Below are 18260 nucleotides of genomic sequence, written 5' to 3'. Positions count from 1 at the left end.
GAGATTCCCGGCAAGAGGCCGTAAGTATAAAGTTTGTAAGAGTTCAAATGCCTGACTTTCACTCTTGTCCGATTCCTTGCAGGTTGCAGCTTGACCCTAATGAAGAGTTCCTCGTGGCAACCGGTAGTATTCTGGTAAGGATTTGTATTTTCCAACACAGTTCGATAAAATAATGTCAATATGTAACCTGTTGCTTTCTCCGTTATTCAGGCGCTGAGAGAAAGTATGAAGTCTTGGGGAATAATACCTCCGGCGGTAAAATCAGGTAAGTCTATTGTGGTGAGGAGGGTTCCTTTGTTTCACCTTGCTGTCCTTTTGTTTCCCCTTAGGGGCCGGGGTTCGGCGACGATGCAGTGGAAGCTGCGCCGACCTGTGAAGAGGAATAGTACCCCCGGTGGTAAAATCAGGTAAGTCTATGGGGGGTAACTAATATTCCTCTGTGTATTCCCTTGGCTCACCTTGCTGTTCTTGTCTTCACCTTAGATGCCGGAGTGCGGCGGGAACATGCAGGAGGATGCGGTGGAATGTGAAGATGCTGCGAAGGTCGGTGAGTTCAGCGCGGTGCTGCAGCAGGCGAGGCGACGTGCATAAAATAACTTCTTTCTTCCAGCTCGAAGGCGCGATGGATCGGGAATTCAGGTAAGGATTAAAGGTATTGCTCTTGTTCTAACCTTTTCTCTTTCTTTCTCCCTTTTTCTAGGAGCTACAAACTCGAGGCGGGCGTGGCAGAAGGCTGGATGCAGACTTGCAGGCACGGTGAGCGTTACGCTGCTGGATGCAGAATAACGCGAAGCGTGTGCTGCTATTCGGAGTGGTTTAAATAGCCTCCAAAGTAGTCCCAGGTAAGTATTCCTCCCCAGCCCCGCCCGAGTAAAAAATAATCCCTAAGTAAAGTAGTCCCTGCCAAGCCTCCTTTGGCTTGGAGCTCTTGCAGCATGGTCTGCATCAGGTAAGTTTTAATCTATGAGCCTGGTGCCTATGGCGCCAGGACTGACTCTCCATATGAGCCTGGCGCCATAGGCACCAGGACTGGACCCAAATAGCCCTTAGCAGGGGTTGTTGGGCTTGCTTAGGATAATTTGATGCCTGGGGCTTGCTTAGGATAACTTGATGCCTGCTTCCGGGGTTGCTGGACGTGGTCTGGGTACCCGGGGGGAGGCATCATGACACCTAGAAGGTCTGCAAAGGCGCTTCGACCCATTTGAATAGTGGGACTAACTATTCTCAGCACCTCCAACTTAACCTGTAAGTGAGCCTTTTCGGAAGTGTTCCTGGACCGCCCACAGAACTGAACAGCTCATACGGGACCTTGGCCCTGGAACCACCGCCGTCTCGAGTTGACACTTGAGCATTTGGAGACTGTAAGATCTGGGTATAAGGCACCCTCCCACCGAGTTTCGTACAATTAGCATTCCTAGGTCTGGAATTAGGAGAGTTATGCCTGAATCCGAGCATCTGCGGTCACTGTGTCACCCAGCTGTGGTGACGAACTTCGTGGATGCCTTGCTGCTATGCCTCCATGTGCACTCAGACTCGCTGCAGCGGAATTGGCCTGATACCTTCATCAGGAGCAGACACATTGCCACTGTCCCACCATGGAATAATTCCTCGAACGCAGCCCCTGCAAGCAGCAGAGCCGCGCAACTCCAGAATTTGGACCTGCGCCCGAACTGGCCTGGACTGCCGAAGTTTGGTCCAGCGTGCGCCGATGGTTGGTGAGTACTTGCAATCCTTACCAGTGTCCCCTGGCGCATCCATCCATTTTTACGCACGAGTGTCCCCTGGGGGCCACTCTTCTTTATCATGGTAGCCTGTGCTACCGAGCTATTCCCAACTCTTGGCTACTGTTCTGCCCTCTTGGGGAGACCCTCCATGAATAGTGGGAACGTATTCTTCACTGCCTCACCCACCTTCCTGAGTCACTACAGCCCCTGCAAGAGACCCCGTTTTGATTTAACCGCACAATCGCATGCACCAGCACCGAAAGTACTTTTGAGCTCAAGTCTCCACTCATTTTAGGGACTGGACTGCCTTTCAGTTAGGGTTTAAATTGTGAAGGACTGCCTAAACGATATTCGCACTATATGCTCCCTTTCTTTGCAGGTTGTACTGTGTGCTATTCCTTTAGGCCATTGGTGACTGTATATATGTTTAATAGTGTGGTGTGGTGTTAGTTTGGTTATTACTACTGATATTTGCTTTGTGTTTGATTTAAAAGGCCTTTACTAAATGTATATGTATTTTTGATATATACACCCGACAGAGTAATTTGTAGTGTAATTTACTGTGTGTGCTCATTGTGGGTTTTTCGATCACCCTCACCCCTCCTGAGACTTAGTCTTGACCGCCGCCAATGCTACCTTGATTGGTCTGGGTTGTCCAGAAGGTTACCCTGTTCCAAGAAACTAGGCTGGCCTTCTGAACCTCTGCCCACCAGGTCAGAGTTCAGAAATCCATCTCAACAGTGGCCAATCTCAATGCATCACGTTTTAAAGGAAAGTCGATTCAGGACTATTGTCAGGAGAAGGGCATCAAATGGATTTTCCACGTCCCTTATCTCCCCAAAGCTTCGAGATTGATTGAGAGAATGAATGGTTTGTTGAAAGAAAAGTTGCAAAAGACTGGGAGTGGTAACCTGAAAGGATGGCATGAACGCATTTTGAATGCAGTGCAGGTGTTAAATAACAGACCAATTGCAAATGGTGAAACTCCATTGATGCGAATGTTAACGCCAGCTTTACAAATGAAACTGAACAGGGCATTTGAAATGTTCATGTACTGGGAAATGTTACCTTTGGCCCTAGCTCCTTATCGAGCGACACCAGAGTCTTGAGAGGTAGAGTTGCGTGCTATGGAGGAGATCAGACTTGAAACAAGAGGAATCAGTGCTATTGATACTGGAATTGGAGTGCAGATTCCATCAGAACATGTGGGATTGATTGCCCCTAAATCTGGGTTAGCATTGAGAGGAATACAGTACTGAAAAGGATTGTGGATGCAGATTATCAGGGAGTGTTAGGCAGAATCCTGTGCAGTTCCCTTGGGGAACACTGCAAAAAGATTAACACCACAGGAGTAAGCAGTAAACCCAATTGGTAGCAGTCTGCACCACCCAGATGTACCTGGTAGTTGTGACTAGAGCAGTCAGACTTCTCTCAAGAAGAGTAGGGCAGTATGCAGAGTATACACAATAGGGCCAAAACACAGTAGAGCAAACAAACACTGACCAGAGCTTTGTATAAAAAGTATATAATTATTTATTTAAAACACACTTCATGGCATATACTAGCACTCTCAATCAAAAGCAAGTTAAAACACAGTCAGGTAAAGTATACACACCTCCCTTAATAGTTATCAGACAAGTCAGGATTAAAACACTACTATTTGTTAGAACAGATGTGAGCGCTTAACCAAGATGGCACTCGGATTATGTAGTTAAAGGGAGAGAAAAAGGCAGAGCATAAGAATAAAACAGTTCCCAACACTTTTAGGAATCCAGAGCAAGGGGAGAAAGGCAGGTTATACTGTAGAGCCAAAGTTCATAGGCCAGGCCCACTTTAAATGGAGCAAAGCGAAATGTGCCCAGGATCACACGGTTTAAAGTGCACTGAAAGTCTTTGCAGAGTGTTCAAAAGAGGTTGGGGTGATTCAAAAGATATAGTTAGAAGGCCTGGAGCCAACCCAGTTTAGAAGCCAAGGATTTAAGGGTCACTTTTAGCAATCTGCAGAAAGGGGGGCCAGGCAGGACACAGTACCTTAAAGAGAAAGGAAGCTCCAGCGGGGGCAGTTGTTCCTGGCAGTGGTTGAAGTTCGTGGTTCCGACCAGGGGAAGAGAAGATCTCGTGAAGGAGGGGACGTGGAGTCGTTGCACTGCAGAGTGATGAAACCAGCCGCGGAGTTCCCGTTTAAAAGGTGTGGTCCTTTTATTCGCGGTCAAAAGTGGCAAGCTTGGCTATCCGGCCGCCGGGGTGCTTGGCACGGGCGATTCGACCAAGAGATGTCTTTGGAAGGCGCAAAGGGCGAACTGGTTGATCCCACCAGCTCAGGGGGAAGAAAACTCGTCCAGCAGAAGATCTTCTCTTGTCGTCGGGAAAGTGGTGAGGTAGTTGCAGCAGGGCTTCACCAGTGGTGTCGTCGTTGCAGATGGCTCAGCTTCTTAGGTCCTGTGGCGACTTCTGAAGTTCCAGTCCCAAAGGCCCTGCTTTTATGCAGAAAAACCTCCATTCATCAGCCTAGCTGTCAATCACACATGCTAAGTGCGGCTCACCACTGAGCCAGAGTAGAGTGCGACTTGGGTTGCTAAGGCAACGCAGTCCAGGGTGTCAATTCCCCCCTCCACCCTTCCTGTGGAACCCAGAGAGTGGCACCATTTGGAGGGCTTCTGTGGAGAAGCCCGCCAAAATAGTGGAACAAAGGGCTCGACCTTGGTCAGAGTTACAGAGACGGACACAAACGCCATTTTAGAATCGAGTTCTGGCACAAAGACCCAATCAGTGATTTAATATTAAATAAATAAACCGGCGGTATACCTAACTTTGCACCAAAAAGTGGTGCGTTTAAAATCAATGGAAAAATCCCATAGAGAATATTCCGATGGAATATTTCGCGTGGTAACAACTGCCACCAGCCAGAACCTCGGGGGACAGGACAGTGCCCCCTTGAAAACAGACCCAGAGGCAATCGAATTCCCCCTTACCAGTACTTCCACAATATGATGGTTTGTAGTGGTTCTGTTCACAATTTTGGACTAGTAAAGCCAATGGTGACTTTATATACCCTGGGAGACACTAGTCAGTCCGAGGGTATGGAGTCTATATTTGGGGGTCACTGTGACACCCCTGTGGTACTGCACTGAGGGTGCTGTGTACCACACATACAGAAAAACAGATGATACCCTATGGAGTAAAAAGAAACCCCATAGCCCATAAGCACATAACAAAATCAAAGACATACCTCAATCATGCCTAAGAGTGGGAGTAAAAAGAGTCTCACTCTTAGCAGGAGAAAAAAACAAACCCCAAAAATCCAGCAAAGCTGCTGGGGGACTCACTAGGTTTGGGAAATTAGCCTTATAAGAGAATTCTCCCTAACACTCGCCCCCCCCCCCCCAGACTAAGGGACAGGAGGATTGAATCCACTCCTGGATGAATCTCATACCTCTAGTCGGTTACAAACATCCTAGAGAGACCATCAGCCTTTTGGTGGTGACACCTTGACCTTTGTTCAATGGATAACTCAAAGGTTTTCCTTTGTAAGCTATATGACCAACAAACCCTTTGAGGAACATCTTCCTTGTTAAATTTATAGGGGATCTGGTTGACCAGTCCCTCAGAAGTTGGTACAACTTCTGAACCTGTGTTAGGCTTTTTCAAGGGGTCCTTATAAAGGATTCCCTTAGTTCTAGAGGGGCCTCCAAGGTTCCTCACCACCTCTCTGTTGGGAGCAGGTTGAATCTCAGGCCTCTTGGTTGGAGGGTTGGGATAGGCAATCTACCTGCTTCCCATTCCTCTTAGATCTATCCTTACCTATTTTAGGGGGTTCACTCCCAATACCAGGATTAGAGTTGGAGTCTTCAGTAGAAGGTCCAACAGTCTGAAGGTTTTTGGCCTTAGACTTTTCTTTTCTGATTTTCCACCAGCACTGCGAATTACCAGTTCTCTTAGGCCTAGGTAGGAGTCCAGTTGGTCTATCCTCCTCTTCCTCAGAAGCAGGGGGAGTCAGAGACTCTAAAACTGGGGGAATAATGATGGAGCTTGGTTCGGGCTCCCATTTCCCTAACATTTTAGCCTGAAATGTGCCTGGGTTATAGGTCAACTTACTAACACCAGGGCTTGTAGTGGTGTTCTCAGTAGAGGTTCCCACAGGCTTAGAGTGGTCCCATAAGGTGGCCCCTCTAGCCAATTTGGTTAGGTTCTGTGTCTCCATACTGGGAGGCCTGGGGGTACTGGATACTACTCCTAGAGTTTTTAGATCATTCCCCAACAGGACTCTCCCAGGCACCTCAGTCTGAACACTGACAGGGATCCTCACTGTCATGTTATTACACTGAATGAGGGCTGGTAGAATAGGAACCATCTGGACAGGGCCTCCAGTATTTCTAGTGGGACCTTTGGGTGCCTTAGCCACATCCTCAGGTTTGAAAAAGCTTTCATCCACTACTGTTCTGCAAGCCCCAGTGTCTCTCCTGGCAGGAGTCCCTGGCCATTGACAAGAGCACTGTCCATATAATATATTTTAGAGTTGGCTGGTAGGGGGTCATAGATTTCCCTATTCTGGCTGCTAACCAGACCCATAGGCTCTAAGAATACAGTTGCTTGAAGACCCAAGGGTTCTTCCGCAAAGACTTCAAAGTGAGCACTACCACTTGTAGTTCCTCCTCAGGGGTGAAGGCTAAGGAGACTGTGCTGATCCCTGCAGGTTTACCCTTACATCTGGGATCTCCTTTGATGTGGTCAGTTGCCCCACAGAGATAGCATGTTCCAAATGCTCTCTGGAATGGTGGCTTGTTCTGACCTCCTTCTGGTTTGTGACCAGAGGATACACTAGCCTGATGGGGTTTCCCTGGTGGCTTACCCTGGTTATGTTGTTGTTTGTGGCCCTCTTTGGTGTGGGAGGTATTAGAATTCTCTGGATTCACTTTTGGTGGCTGCTTTCCCTCATCTTTTTTCGGAGTGACCCCTGAATCCTTGTGAGTATCCCTGTTGGCAACCCACAAGTCAGCAGCCTTAGCTAGCTTTCTAGGATCTATTTCCTTTGAAACAGCTAAGTGCTGTCTGAGCTCAGGAGATCAGGCATCATAAATTGACTCCAACATCACAAGATTTGTCATTCCCTCATAAGTGTTCACTCTGTAACCCTTAATCCATCCCTCTAAGTTCTTCAAACTTTCATTCACCCAGGTAGCCCAAGGGGTACCATCATGCTTTATGAGGGTCCTAAACCTCTTTAGGTACTGGGAAGGGGTCTTCCCAAATATAGCTATTAAAGCTAGCTTCACACATTCATAATCCATCCTAACCACCTCCCCCAACTCCATTACCACATCAGATGCAACAGGGGGGAGCCTAGAGAACAACCAAGGAAGCAACTGATTCCCTGTGATGTTCTGGAGCCCATGATTATACTCAAACATTGCCAACCAATCCAACACATCCAACTTAGGTTCATACATACCCACAATCTCTTTAGGCATCCGGGGTCTTTTGGGACTGGAACTCCTAGAGGATCCGGGGAGAGACGCAGTTTCGACAGATAATTTCTTCATCTCTAGCTCATGCTTGAGCTCCATTTCACTGAGCCTTAGTTATTGGTGCTTTTGTTCAGATTGGGCACTCATTCTTTTGAACTCTTAAGTCTCATTTTTTCTAGTTCAATGAATTCAGGACTTAATGTGGGACCTGACAAAGGTCCAGTAGACATAGCTTCAGGTGCTAGAGCAGGCAGAGGGGCAGTGGGGACAGTTACATTAGCCTCACTTTCCTCTTCTGAATCTACAACAACATTATCAATACTTTGATCCATATTACCTTCATCACTGTTGTCTACGTTTTCTGGGGAGGTAGGTTCCTCTGAACCACTGCCCAGACTTTGGTTTTCTAACAATCTTTCTATTAGTTCAATTTTCTTGCCTTTAACAGGAAGATCCTTATGTCTACAAAGAACTCTTAAACAATCAGCAGTTTTTGCAGAAAGGGACTCCTGGCTTTAACTTTCTATAGTTTGACTTGTTAAAAATTAACTTTTACAGTGCTAAGCTTTGTGGTTAGTTGCAATAAGGTATTCAGACACTCTAAAATGTATACTCAATACAAATCCCACCGCTGTACACCAGTGTTAGGCAGAATCCTGTGCAGTTCCCTTGGGGAACACTGCAAAAAGATTAAGACCACAGGAGTAAGCAGTAAACCCAATTGGTAGCAGTCTGCACCACCCAGATTTACCTGGTAGCTGTGGCTGAGCAGTCAGACTTCTCTCAAGAAGAGTAGGGCAGTATGCAGAGTATACACAATAGGGCCAAAACACAGTAGAGCAAACAAACACTGACCAGAGCTTTGTATAAAAAGTATATAATTATTTAAAAACACACTTTATGGCATATACTAGCACTCTCAATCAAAAGCAAGTTAAAACACAATCAGGTAAAGTATACACATCTCCCTTAATAGTTATCAGACAAGTCAGGGTTAAAACACTACTATTTGTTAGAACAGATGTGAGCACTTAACCAAGATGGCACTCTGATAATGCAGTTAAAGGGAGAGAAAAAGGCAAAGCATAAGAATAAAACAGTTCCCAAAACTTTTAGGAATCCAGAGCAAGGGGAGAAAGGCAGGTTATACTGTAGAGCCAAAGTTCATAGGCCCGGCCCACTTTAAATGGAGCAAAGCGAAATGTGCCCAGGATCACACGGTTTAAAGTGCACTGAAAGTCTTTGCAGAGTGTTCAAAAGAGGTTGGGGTGATTCAAAAGATATAGTTAGAAGGCCTGGAGCCAACCCAGTTTAGAAGCCAAGGATTTAAGGGTCACCTTTAGCAATCTGTAGAAAGGGGGGCCAGGCAGGACAGAGTACCTTAAAAGAGAAAGGAAGCTCCAGTGGGGGCAGTTGTTCCTGGCAGTGGTTGAAGTTCATGGTTACGACCAGGGGAAGAGAAGATCTCGTCGAGCGGGGAACTTGGAGTCGTTGCACTGCACAGGGATGAAACCAGCCGCGGAGTTCCCAATTAAAAGGTGCGGTCCTTTTATTCGCTGTCAAAAGTCATGAACTTGGCTATCCGGCCGCCGAGGTGCTTGGCACAGGCGATTCGACCAAGAGACGTCTTTAGAAGGCGCAAAGGGCGAACTGGTTGATCCCACCAGCTCAGGGGAAGAAGACTCGTCCAGCAAAAGATCTTCTCTTGTCGTCGGAAAAGGGGTGAGGTAGTTGCAGCAGGGCTTCACCGGTGGTGTCGTTGTTGCAGATGGCTCAGCTTCTTCCCTCTTCGGATTCTTAGGTCCTATGGCGACTTCTGAAGTTCCAGTCCCAAAGGCCCTGCTTTTATGCAGAAAACCCCCCATTCATCAGCCTAGCTGTCAATCACACATGCTAAATGGTGAGCTGGGCGGCTCACCACTGGGCCAATAAGAGTAGAGTGCGACTTGGGTTGCTAAGGCAATGCAGTCAAGGGTGCCAATTCCCCCCTCCACCCTTCCTGTGGAACCCAGAGAGTGGCACCATTTGGAGGGCTTCTGTGGAGAAGCCCGCCAAAATAGTGGAACAAAGGGCTCGACCTTGGTCAGAGTAACAGAGACTGACACAAACGCCATTTTAGAATCGAGTTCTGGAACAAAGACCCAACCGGTGATTTAATATTAAATAAATAAACCGGCGATATCTTTAACATTGCACCAAAAAGTGGTGCGTTTAAAATCAATGGGAAAATCCCATAGAGAATATTCTGGTGGAATATTTCGCATGGTAACCACTGCCACCAGCCAGAAAATCGACAAGGGGGGACTGGACAGTGCCCCCTTGTAAACAGACCCAGGGGCAATTGAATTCCCCCTTACCAGTACTTCCACAATATGATGGTTTGTACTGGTTCTGTTCACAATTTTGGACTAGTAAAGCCAATGGTGACTTTACATGCCCTGGGAGACAGTAGTCAGTCCCAGGGTATGGAGTCTATGTTTGGGGGTCACTGTGACGCCCACATACAGAAAAACAAATGATACCCTATGGAGTAAAAAGAAACCCCATAGCTCATAAGCACATAACAAAGTCAAGGACATACCTCAAAGAGTGGGAGTAAAACGAGTCTCACTCTTAGCAGGAGAAAAAAACAAACCCCAAAAATCCAGCAAAGCTGCTGGGGGACTCACTAGGTTTGGGTAATTTGCCTTATAAGAGAATTCTCCCTAACACTTGAGGGGTAGAGTTGCGTGCTATGGAGGAGATTAGACTTGAAACAAGAGGAATCAGTGCTATTGATACTTGAATTGGAGTGCAGATTCCATCAGAACGTATGAGATTGATTGCCCCTAAATCTGGGTTAGCATTCAGTGGGATACAGTACTGGGAAGGATTGTGGATGCAGATTATCACAGAGAAATAAAGGTGATTCTGATCAATAGTGGAGAGAAACATTTTACCAATTCATAAAGGAAATCGAGTGACTCAACTGATTATCATCCCTGTAAAATTATCCATGATAAAAAAAAGGAGAGCCGTCGAAAGTATAACTGCGCGGTGGGACAAAGGTTTTGGCTTATCAGACAAAATGGTTCCGGGGCAAAAGTGTGGGTTGAGAAACCTAGTGGCCCACAGGTTCCGGCAGATGTAATTGCAGCAGGAGAGGATCGGGTTGTTCTAGTAATGGAACCGGAAAAGAGGAAATGGAGTCACATTTCCGCTAACAAATGTTATTTACCTGAGTAATGTACTTCACTGATATCTTGTTTTGTGTGTTTTTTTTGTTAGAAGGCAGGTGTGTGGTGTGTGCACTTGTGGATTTGTGTGGAGTCCGTCCGGGAGGGTCCGGGGACATGCAAAAAGATGTGGCGAATGTCTACATTATACAACTGACTCCGATGATCTAGAGGACGACTAACGGCTTTGATGTTACCACGTTGCCTGACGCCAATTCAACCACACTGTACCGTGGTTTTTTGAGGCAACGTCGTGAACATGGGCATGATGTTTGCCCTCTTCAATGACATCCATGTCTTTTGTGCGGCATGGCTATGCTGCAATTGTCAAGCAACTTGAGAATATGTGGGCTTTTCTAGCCCATCGAGTTTTGAACATCTCACGCTTTCACCTGGCTGATGTTCATGAGGCTTTGAACTTGATTTCAACATGTCTTGGTCCGTACCAACGCCGGCCCCTGTGCTGCGACACGCTTTCAGAGTGCTGCATAATGATTCTCCGATTGAAGGCTCGGGTGTGAGTTCATTTGTCCTGACACTGATCGCAAGTGGTGGAATATGGCGCAAATGGTTACCTATGACATTGCTCCAGCCGATGTGTGTTTTATTATGTCCTGTGATCCTTGGCACATTGGCAAATGTCAGCAATTGCACTTTGCAAATGGGGTGATCAAGACTGACTTTGAGAAGCGTTTATGTGCGCGTTCTGACATCGCCTGCACTTCTAGCACCCTCTGTTTTTGGATGCCCTGCTGGTCTTCAACTGTTTGACGTGTTTTGTTTTGTGTGCGCCTGAAGCCGATTTGGCGCTCTATCAAGAATTGAAATAAATAAATAAATGTTACGAATTCAATGTCGTGTAATTTTACTGTTGTGGCAGCCAGCCACCTTCGACATGTGAAACTTCCAACAGGTTGGCTATTTTCCTGTGGTAACTTTACCTACACCTACATTCCTGCAAATATTTCTGGTAAACCTTGTGCTTTGACTCGGCTTGATGATGTTTCCTTTACAGCCTGCGATCCATCAAGCTACACGTTCCGTTTATAATATTGTCCTATCACCGGATTGTGATTCTAATGTGCAGTTGGTATCTGAACCTGAGGTTTTGGCATTTGCATTTTCCTTGGTAGGTGTGTGGCGGTTGGCTGGTGGTGGTTATACATCTTTAAATTAGATTGGCCTGTGTATGGCTTGTGTAGTGGTAAGGGGCTTAATCAAACCTCTCAAGCTTTGACAGAGCTGCTTTTGGACAGCTGACATTTCAGAAATGCTATTTTACAGAACAGGGCTGCTGTGGATTGTTTTTGAAACATAATTTAGGTTGCAATGCTGTTGAGTGGATGTGCTGTTTTGATTTAAATGACCATTCACGTTCTATTGAGAAACATATAAGTAATTTGAATGACCCGATTTCCTGAGTAACTCAAGATCAGAACGGGAGCTGGTGGGATCAATTATTGTCATGGATTCCTGAAGCATTGCTTTATGTTTTTGTATGTATTTTTATTGTTGTATATTTTGTTTTGTTGCGTTTCATTTATTCCCAGTTTCGTAGGGATGTTTTTCGTCAGTTTCTGAAACCGTCCTCTGTTTCATTGAGATATGATTGTCCAAGGGGTATATTGTAGAGCGTGTGCGAAAATGAGCTAAAGAACATGGCAGTGGTGCATGGCCATTTTGGACATTCACTCCCAAACCGCAATGAAAGTCTACGTTGCTGCGAGCTCAGTTAGAAGGCAGACATGATTTCTGCAGCAGTTGCAATATTTTAGCGTGACTGTGTAGAATAGTTTTCGCATTTCGCTCAAGGACGAGCCGAGAAGGGAGTCAGAGATGTGAAGGTGCATTGATAAGGGGTGATGGGAATGAGAGCGCGAGAGACAAGCTGGGTTTTTGCACCGTCTGGATTTTTACACTCTTGCCTCTAATACTTGCTGTCTGTTCTTCGGCCGTGGGGCAATCAGTAACCTATGAGGGGCGGGGATTTGCCCCCTGAAGAAGAGAGGTATCCCAATGAAGTGACAGAGAATTGGAATCCCATGTGATGTAGTCCCGCTGAAATGGAGGACGCTCGGCTCCAGACCCAGTTAGTTAATGAAATAGCTCTTTGCCTACCTGCCTTGGGATTGGGTGGTGTTGCCGTGGCTGGGATGAAGCTTTGTCCTATGACTGCTCTAACAGTGATTTATACTTGTTGTGTTTGTCCTTGTCCATGTATCTATGTATAACTAGTTGCATTTATTTCACAGTTTTATGCATGTTTATGGAAAATGATTTTCTTATTACTGCACTAAGTGTATACTATTGCCGTCCTGAGTCCAAGAACATTTAGTCTGTTTTTATATGGTGAGTAATTCTGAGGTCTTCACACGTGTCTGAAAAGCAAAACAGCCAGGGATTTTGCAGACAGTCGGCCCAAAGCAAGTTTGGTGGCCCGCTCTTGTAAAGAATTAGAGTTCATTTTGGAGCAGGATGCACATCCCTCTGTGTCGTGATCCTTCCCAAGACACCACAGACAAACATCATGGGATTCGGTCATCAACATTTTGGAATGGCAGTCGGAGCACCTCTTAAAGTCTGAAATCCGGTGAGAGGACATGTCATGGTCGAGATTTTAGAAAGATGTGATGATGTTTTGTCAAAAAACAGAGTCGAAGACTCAGTGTGAGTTCCTCACAGCAGCATGTCGAGCGCACGGAGAAAAGGAACTGGGGTATGGGGAGTAGTAACAAGCTAAATTTACGATGCCTGACATCTCGTCCGGAGCAGACGATCGAGCTGAGTGAGACGGAGCGACAATAGATTGCTGAGTCAAGGTCCAATACGGCCCCTGTCGAAAGGTTTCCGAGCAGCAGAGCTGAATGAGGATATCCAAAAGATGAGGAATCTGTGGGAGAAAAGCAATACATCGAAACCGTGTTCAACTTAAAGTCCTGAGCTGCTTCCAGCACGCAGCTTACTTTCAACTCCCTTCCCCCAACCATACAACAGTTACACAAAACAACCCAGAGATGCCTTCTCTGGACTCAAGGTAGTATAGTCTCAATCAAGATTCGGCAGTCCTTCCCCAAGCTTCAACACAATAGTTCAAATACCAAGGAACCCCGAGACTCTGTTCTCACTCCAGCAAAATGTCTCAAATCTCAAGGGTTCCCTTTCCCAAGGGTTAATTTTGTTGAGTATCACAATTCAAAAGAAAGGAAATTATCTTTGTTTAATTTCCACAGTTCAATTATTTCTGCTTGCAAATATTTCTTTTTGTAGCTTGCACACAAGTTGGTATTAATGTTTCTTTCTCTTATTTAAATGTCAAAGTTCCATTGTAAACAAGTCTCAACACCTTTGTTGTATTTTATACTTTAAAGTTGCACTCACTCCAGAGTTCCACATACTTGAATTTAAGTGTTCTTTAAGGTTATATTCTTTTCTTTGAGGATTCTTTCAAGTTGTATTATTTCAAAACTCAGGGTTTGTCTATTTTTGATATTTCGTTATCTTTTGGATTCACAATGTCTTAGTTGTTTATCAAGCTTTGTTCAGTTCAGTATTTAATAACTACAGATTTCATTTGTAGTTCAATTTTGCTTTATCCATTGTGAAATATTTGTTTTTTTCACTTATATACACTTGCCTGGTGTTCGGAGACCTTCGAAAACGTGTTTCTTGACACACGCGACCACTCCGATACTAGCAAGTATTGTTAATGGTTTGGGAATTGACAACAAAAAGACCAGAGACTTTCAAAGACGTGCTCGGTTGATTTACGCGACCACTGCGATACAAAGCACTCCTGATTAACAGACTTCACAAGCTCGTGCACTGGGTTTCACTTCCATTAGAAACTCACCGGTCGCTTTGACAGTTCGGGCTGCAGCGTGGATCACACAGCCCTCTGTATTTCCCATCAGGGCTCCACCTCCTGCCCCTCAGACACTGCTCCTACAATACTGGGGAACGAGCACCTCGAGTAAAAAGGAAATGGATAGCCTTCCTGCCCGGCTCCCTTCAGCTCGCTCAGTCGGTTCTGGGCCTTCGAAGCATTCATGCTACTCTTTCACAAACCACCTTTCTCTGTGGTTCCCAGTGTGTCAGAGTCCTGCTCCCATCTGATCCCCACGGATTGTACCGGCCTCTTTGCTGCTTCCGCTCTCTCTCCTTGCATGCCCTCTCACTGTGTTGTTGTCTTCTTCTCACTTTATACTCCTGCAGCCCTCCAACAGGGTGCAGGTATGCTTCAAATAAGTTTGCCTGACTCTGATTAAGGGCACATGCCTGACCATCACAACTCCTAACACATCTTCCTCATCCTAGTACCAGAGTGGTAAAAGAGCATAGTCTTCAATGCTCTTGGTTGCCTCTTCTTTGTCGCAATGTAAATGTTAATTGGGGAGAAATGAGGGGAGCTGTCTTATAACAGCCCATGAATGTTGGGGAAGGGTTGGGGCGGGTTGGTTCTGGATAGGGTAATGGGGATACCATGTCTCACCCACAGGCATCTCACTCCCAGTCCCCAAAGACCCTCCACCCAAGTGATCCTCCCTCGCCTCTCCGCCCCCAGGGTCGGGATACAATAGCAATGGCCTTTCCCTGGCCACCAGCACAGAGGATCCAGGAGGGTAAGGAGTGAGAATACCCTCAGGTTTCTCACACTACATAAAGCCAACATTGACCCCCAACACATACTGTTGGAGATGCTGTCATGAACTTCAGATCACGCCCCTTTTGGACCTCCTGGTCCTTGTCTCAACGGGGCTTGCATTCCGTACTACTTCCAACATGGCCGTCCAGAGCTGAAGCCCTTGCTCGCCCCATGCGCTGAACGGGGCGTGGTCTATTTATAGACCACGCCTTCCGCGGCTCTGCGCGTCTCAATGCTATTGCAGAGTAGCACAGACGTGTGTTCGTAGCTCGCGGTATTGTTTCCCTTGTCCCAGTGCTATTACCCTTTCCCCCTTCCTGGTTCCGAGCTTTTCTAGCCTTTTCCAGTCTCCCGGATTTCTGGACTCCTTGATCCTGGAACTAAACGCAACCTGGAACCAGACGAATCTCGAGCAGCGCTGTTCAAGACCAGGAGCGTTCGCAAGGCAGCGATCGAAGTCAACGGCAAACATCGGACCCAGATGAGAAGGGGGGAACTCCTTGACAGATGCATTGATATAGAAGCTATATAGGCACACTAGAACATATGTTATTTTTATGCTCTCGATTATCCAATTTCTGGAGTGAGATAGAAAAAAATATCAGAGTAATCCTACAGCTGAACCAGAAGATCTCACTAAAAGAACTATGCCTCAACACACTTTGCAGCGACAACAAAGATAAAATTCTTACCTCCAAAAAGTCAAGGCTTCTAGACAGGTTCCTGGCAGCAGCCATTCAATACATTACATCCCACTGGAAACACCAGGAACCACTCTCCCGCAAATCATGGTGGAACTCTATATGTTTTACTCATAAACTAGAGAAAATAATCTGCGACTACATACATGAACTAACAAAATTCTCATCTACATGGAGTCCTTTAGAGGACTTCCTTAAGAACTCCCAAACAATTGTTACATCCAATAAACAACTTCATGAAGTTTGTACACCACCCTGAATATTTAATATCCACATGTTTTCCACTCACAATAAATATTCCTCTTGGTCATACCACTACATCCCCTGTAACGTTACAAGACATAAATATGATAAGTATAATAATGTACAACATTGATTATTGGTCACACCTGGCTGGTCTAGCCACTAACCCCCAATCCTGCTGCTTGCATCCTCTTAAACTGTGACATATGGCATACTAATTACATCACCTCACCTGTTAAATTGTAGCACAAAATGCCACTCTCGCCCTCTCTCGAATTAACTTCATATTTGATTTGTTAAGCTCTGCAAATAGGACACACTAATGCATCATATGTCTTATAAATGGTTGACCCTACTTATCTCTCTCTCCCCCCAGGATAACACTTTTTCTCTCAATCGCATCTTACTAATCTCCCATTTTCCATTCTCTTTCAAACTCTTCTTCTCATATCTCTCCACCATATGCATCATTACATTACAGCTCATACTCACCAACCAAACCATTGTCTGTAGGTATTCATCTAGTGTTCATACGCTCATAAACAAATCAGATAACTATGAACACGGATTGCAGAGTGTCTTACTTATGAACCAGGTCGCATAAGTGCATACAAACTCCTTTCACAGGTGACTATGTCACCCTCTATGAGGATCTTGGTAAAGGTTTTAATGTGCCTTACTCGATCTTGTAAAAATGTGAAATACAACTTTTAAAACCAAAAGTACTATGACGAAGAAGAGGGACGTGGAGATAATTACTGAATAGCCGACTTTAGCTGCACAGAATGTTCTTTAGCAGTCACGTTGACTCGTTTCCCATGCTGCATTGCAAGCATACGATAACTCAAGGTTTAATGCACACGTCCCGCTAACAACCCATGCTGCATTTCTTCCCATGCTGCATCGGAAGCGTCGGGAAGCGGAGGACGATCTTGCATGGCTGGCCATTGGAAAAACATTGTTACCTTGTTCAAACGCTTCTTGGTCCATCCGTACCACAAGCACGACTCTATGTTGCCCCCGCCGTTGCCGGGCACAATCACAGCCTTGTTGGCGCCCCTGTGCTCGTCTTTTGCCATGTTAACAAGAGACATCCGCTGTACGCACACCAATTACGGATATAAACTTGAGCGGAGATGCCCTACCCACACAACGAGGTGGATGGGCCAACGAAGAGACGTTACACAAGACTGTGCATCAATTAGCGTGGTCATACCTCGAAGCACGCAGTCAGTGCTGCTTTTAAAACGTTTTCTGTAACAAGTGCCAGTAAAAAGAAAATGACTACATCAGGTTCTCAACTGTATTTGAAAGTAATACTCAAGTGTTACTTAATAAGGATTCTAAGTAACCAATTTTCAGTGACGTTGCGTATATGGACTTTTGGTCATTTACCTCTTCGTGCAGCAATAGCACTAGATGTATGTGAACACGCTCCAAGTCTTTCTTTCCTGGGATGCTCACGTATCCTTTTTTTGCGTTTTGGGACTTGCAGTTTTCCTTTTCCGAGTGTAAATCCAGTACTATACCCAGAACGCAAAGGAAGGACAGGACTCCTGCATGGCATGGGTCATGTTGAGGGTTATGCAGATGGCAGAGCATATCAAACCTGAAGAATTTTTTTTTAAATGTGGACCATGGCTGCCGAGTGCGTACTGCCTTAATATTGTAGGGATTTTTGGTTGGGAATTAATTCCAAGACCAGGCAATTACTTGTTGCAGAGGCCTTCAGAGTGGCCAAAAAACCCCCACAAGCATTCAGCAGGTGCACTGCCTGCCCCCCAAAAGTACATTGTTTTCTTAAATTGGGGTAGGGTGTGGGGGCGTCACGTGATCGCGGGAGCGAGGTCTCGTGAGATCTCGTCCCAACGTGATCTCACGGACCCGCGCTCCGCAAATAACGTTGGCGCGAGTAGCAGGCTGGTAGAGCACCATACAGCTGTGCTGAAGAGCGCTGCTCCTAATAAGAGGCCTACGCACCCGAGGCCCTCACTGCTTACACAGTAAACTTCCAGGGCATAAGTCCAATGCCACAGGAGGCCTCATGGGGGCCCTGGAAGTAAACAGCGTGCAGTACAACTGCACATCCTGCCCCCAGTGAAATAACTGGGAGGCCCAGCCTGACATTGTGAGTACTTGCCCCTGACCAGCACATGGACCAGTGAGCTCACCCTTGTTGTCATATATAATAAAGCCAGTTAGAACTGTCTAAGCGTTCTGTCGTCCTTAGAGGCCACAACATAACTGGCAACGAGGATATCAAGAGTACC

The 18260-nt window shown here is 45.9% G+C and overlaps 1 protein-coding gene across 1 annotated transcript in view; it reads right to left on the bottom strand.

Moving 5' to 3' along the window:
- RBBP9 (RB binding protein 9, serine hydrolase) overlaps positions 1 to 17123 on the bottom strand; it is a 469056-nt gene extending 451933 nt beyond the window's left edge. The window contains exon 1 of the mRNA XM_069607536.1: positions 16956 to 17123. Coding sequence (XP_069463637.1) covers positions 16956 to 17084 — 129 coding nt within the window. The 5' untranslated portion in view covers positions 17085 to 17123. The remainder of the gene's footprint in view (positions 1 to 16955) is intronic.
- Between the last annotated feature and the right edge of the window lie 1137 nt (positions 17124 to 18260).

Source organism: Ambystoma mexicanum, chromosome 4q (genome assembly GCF_040938575.1).
Source record: "Ambystoma mexicanum isolate Mex_15411 chromosome 4q, UKY_AmexF1_1, whole genome shotgun sequence".
NCBI classification, from domain to species: domain Eukaryota; kingdom Metazoa; phylum Chordata; class Amphibia; order Caudata; family Ambystomatidae; genus Ambystoma; species Ambystoma mexicanum.
This window is presented reverse-complemented; position numbering and strand designations above follow the sequence as displayed.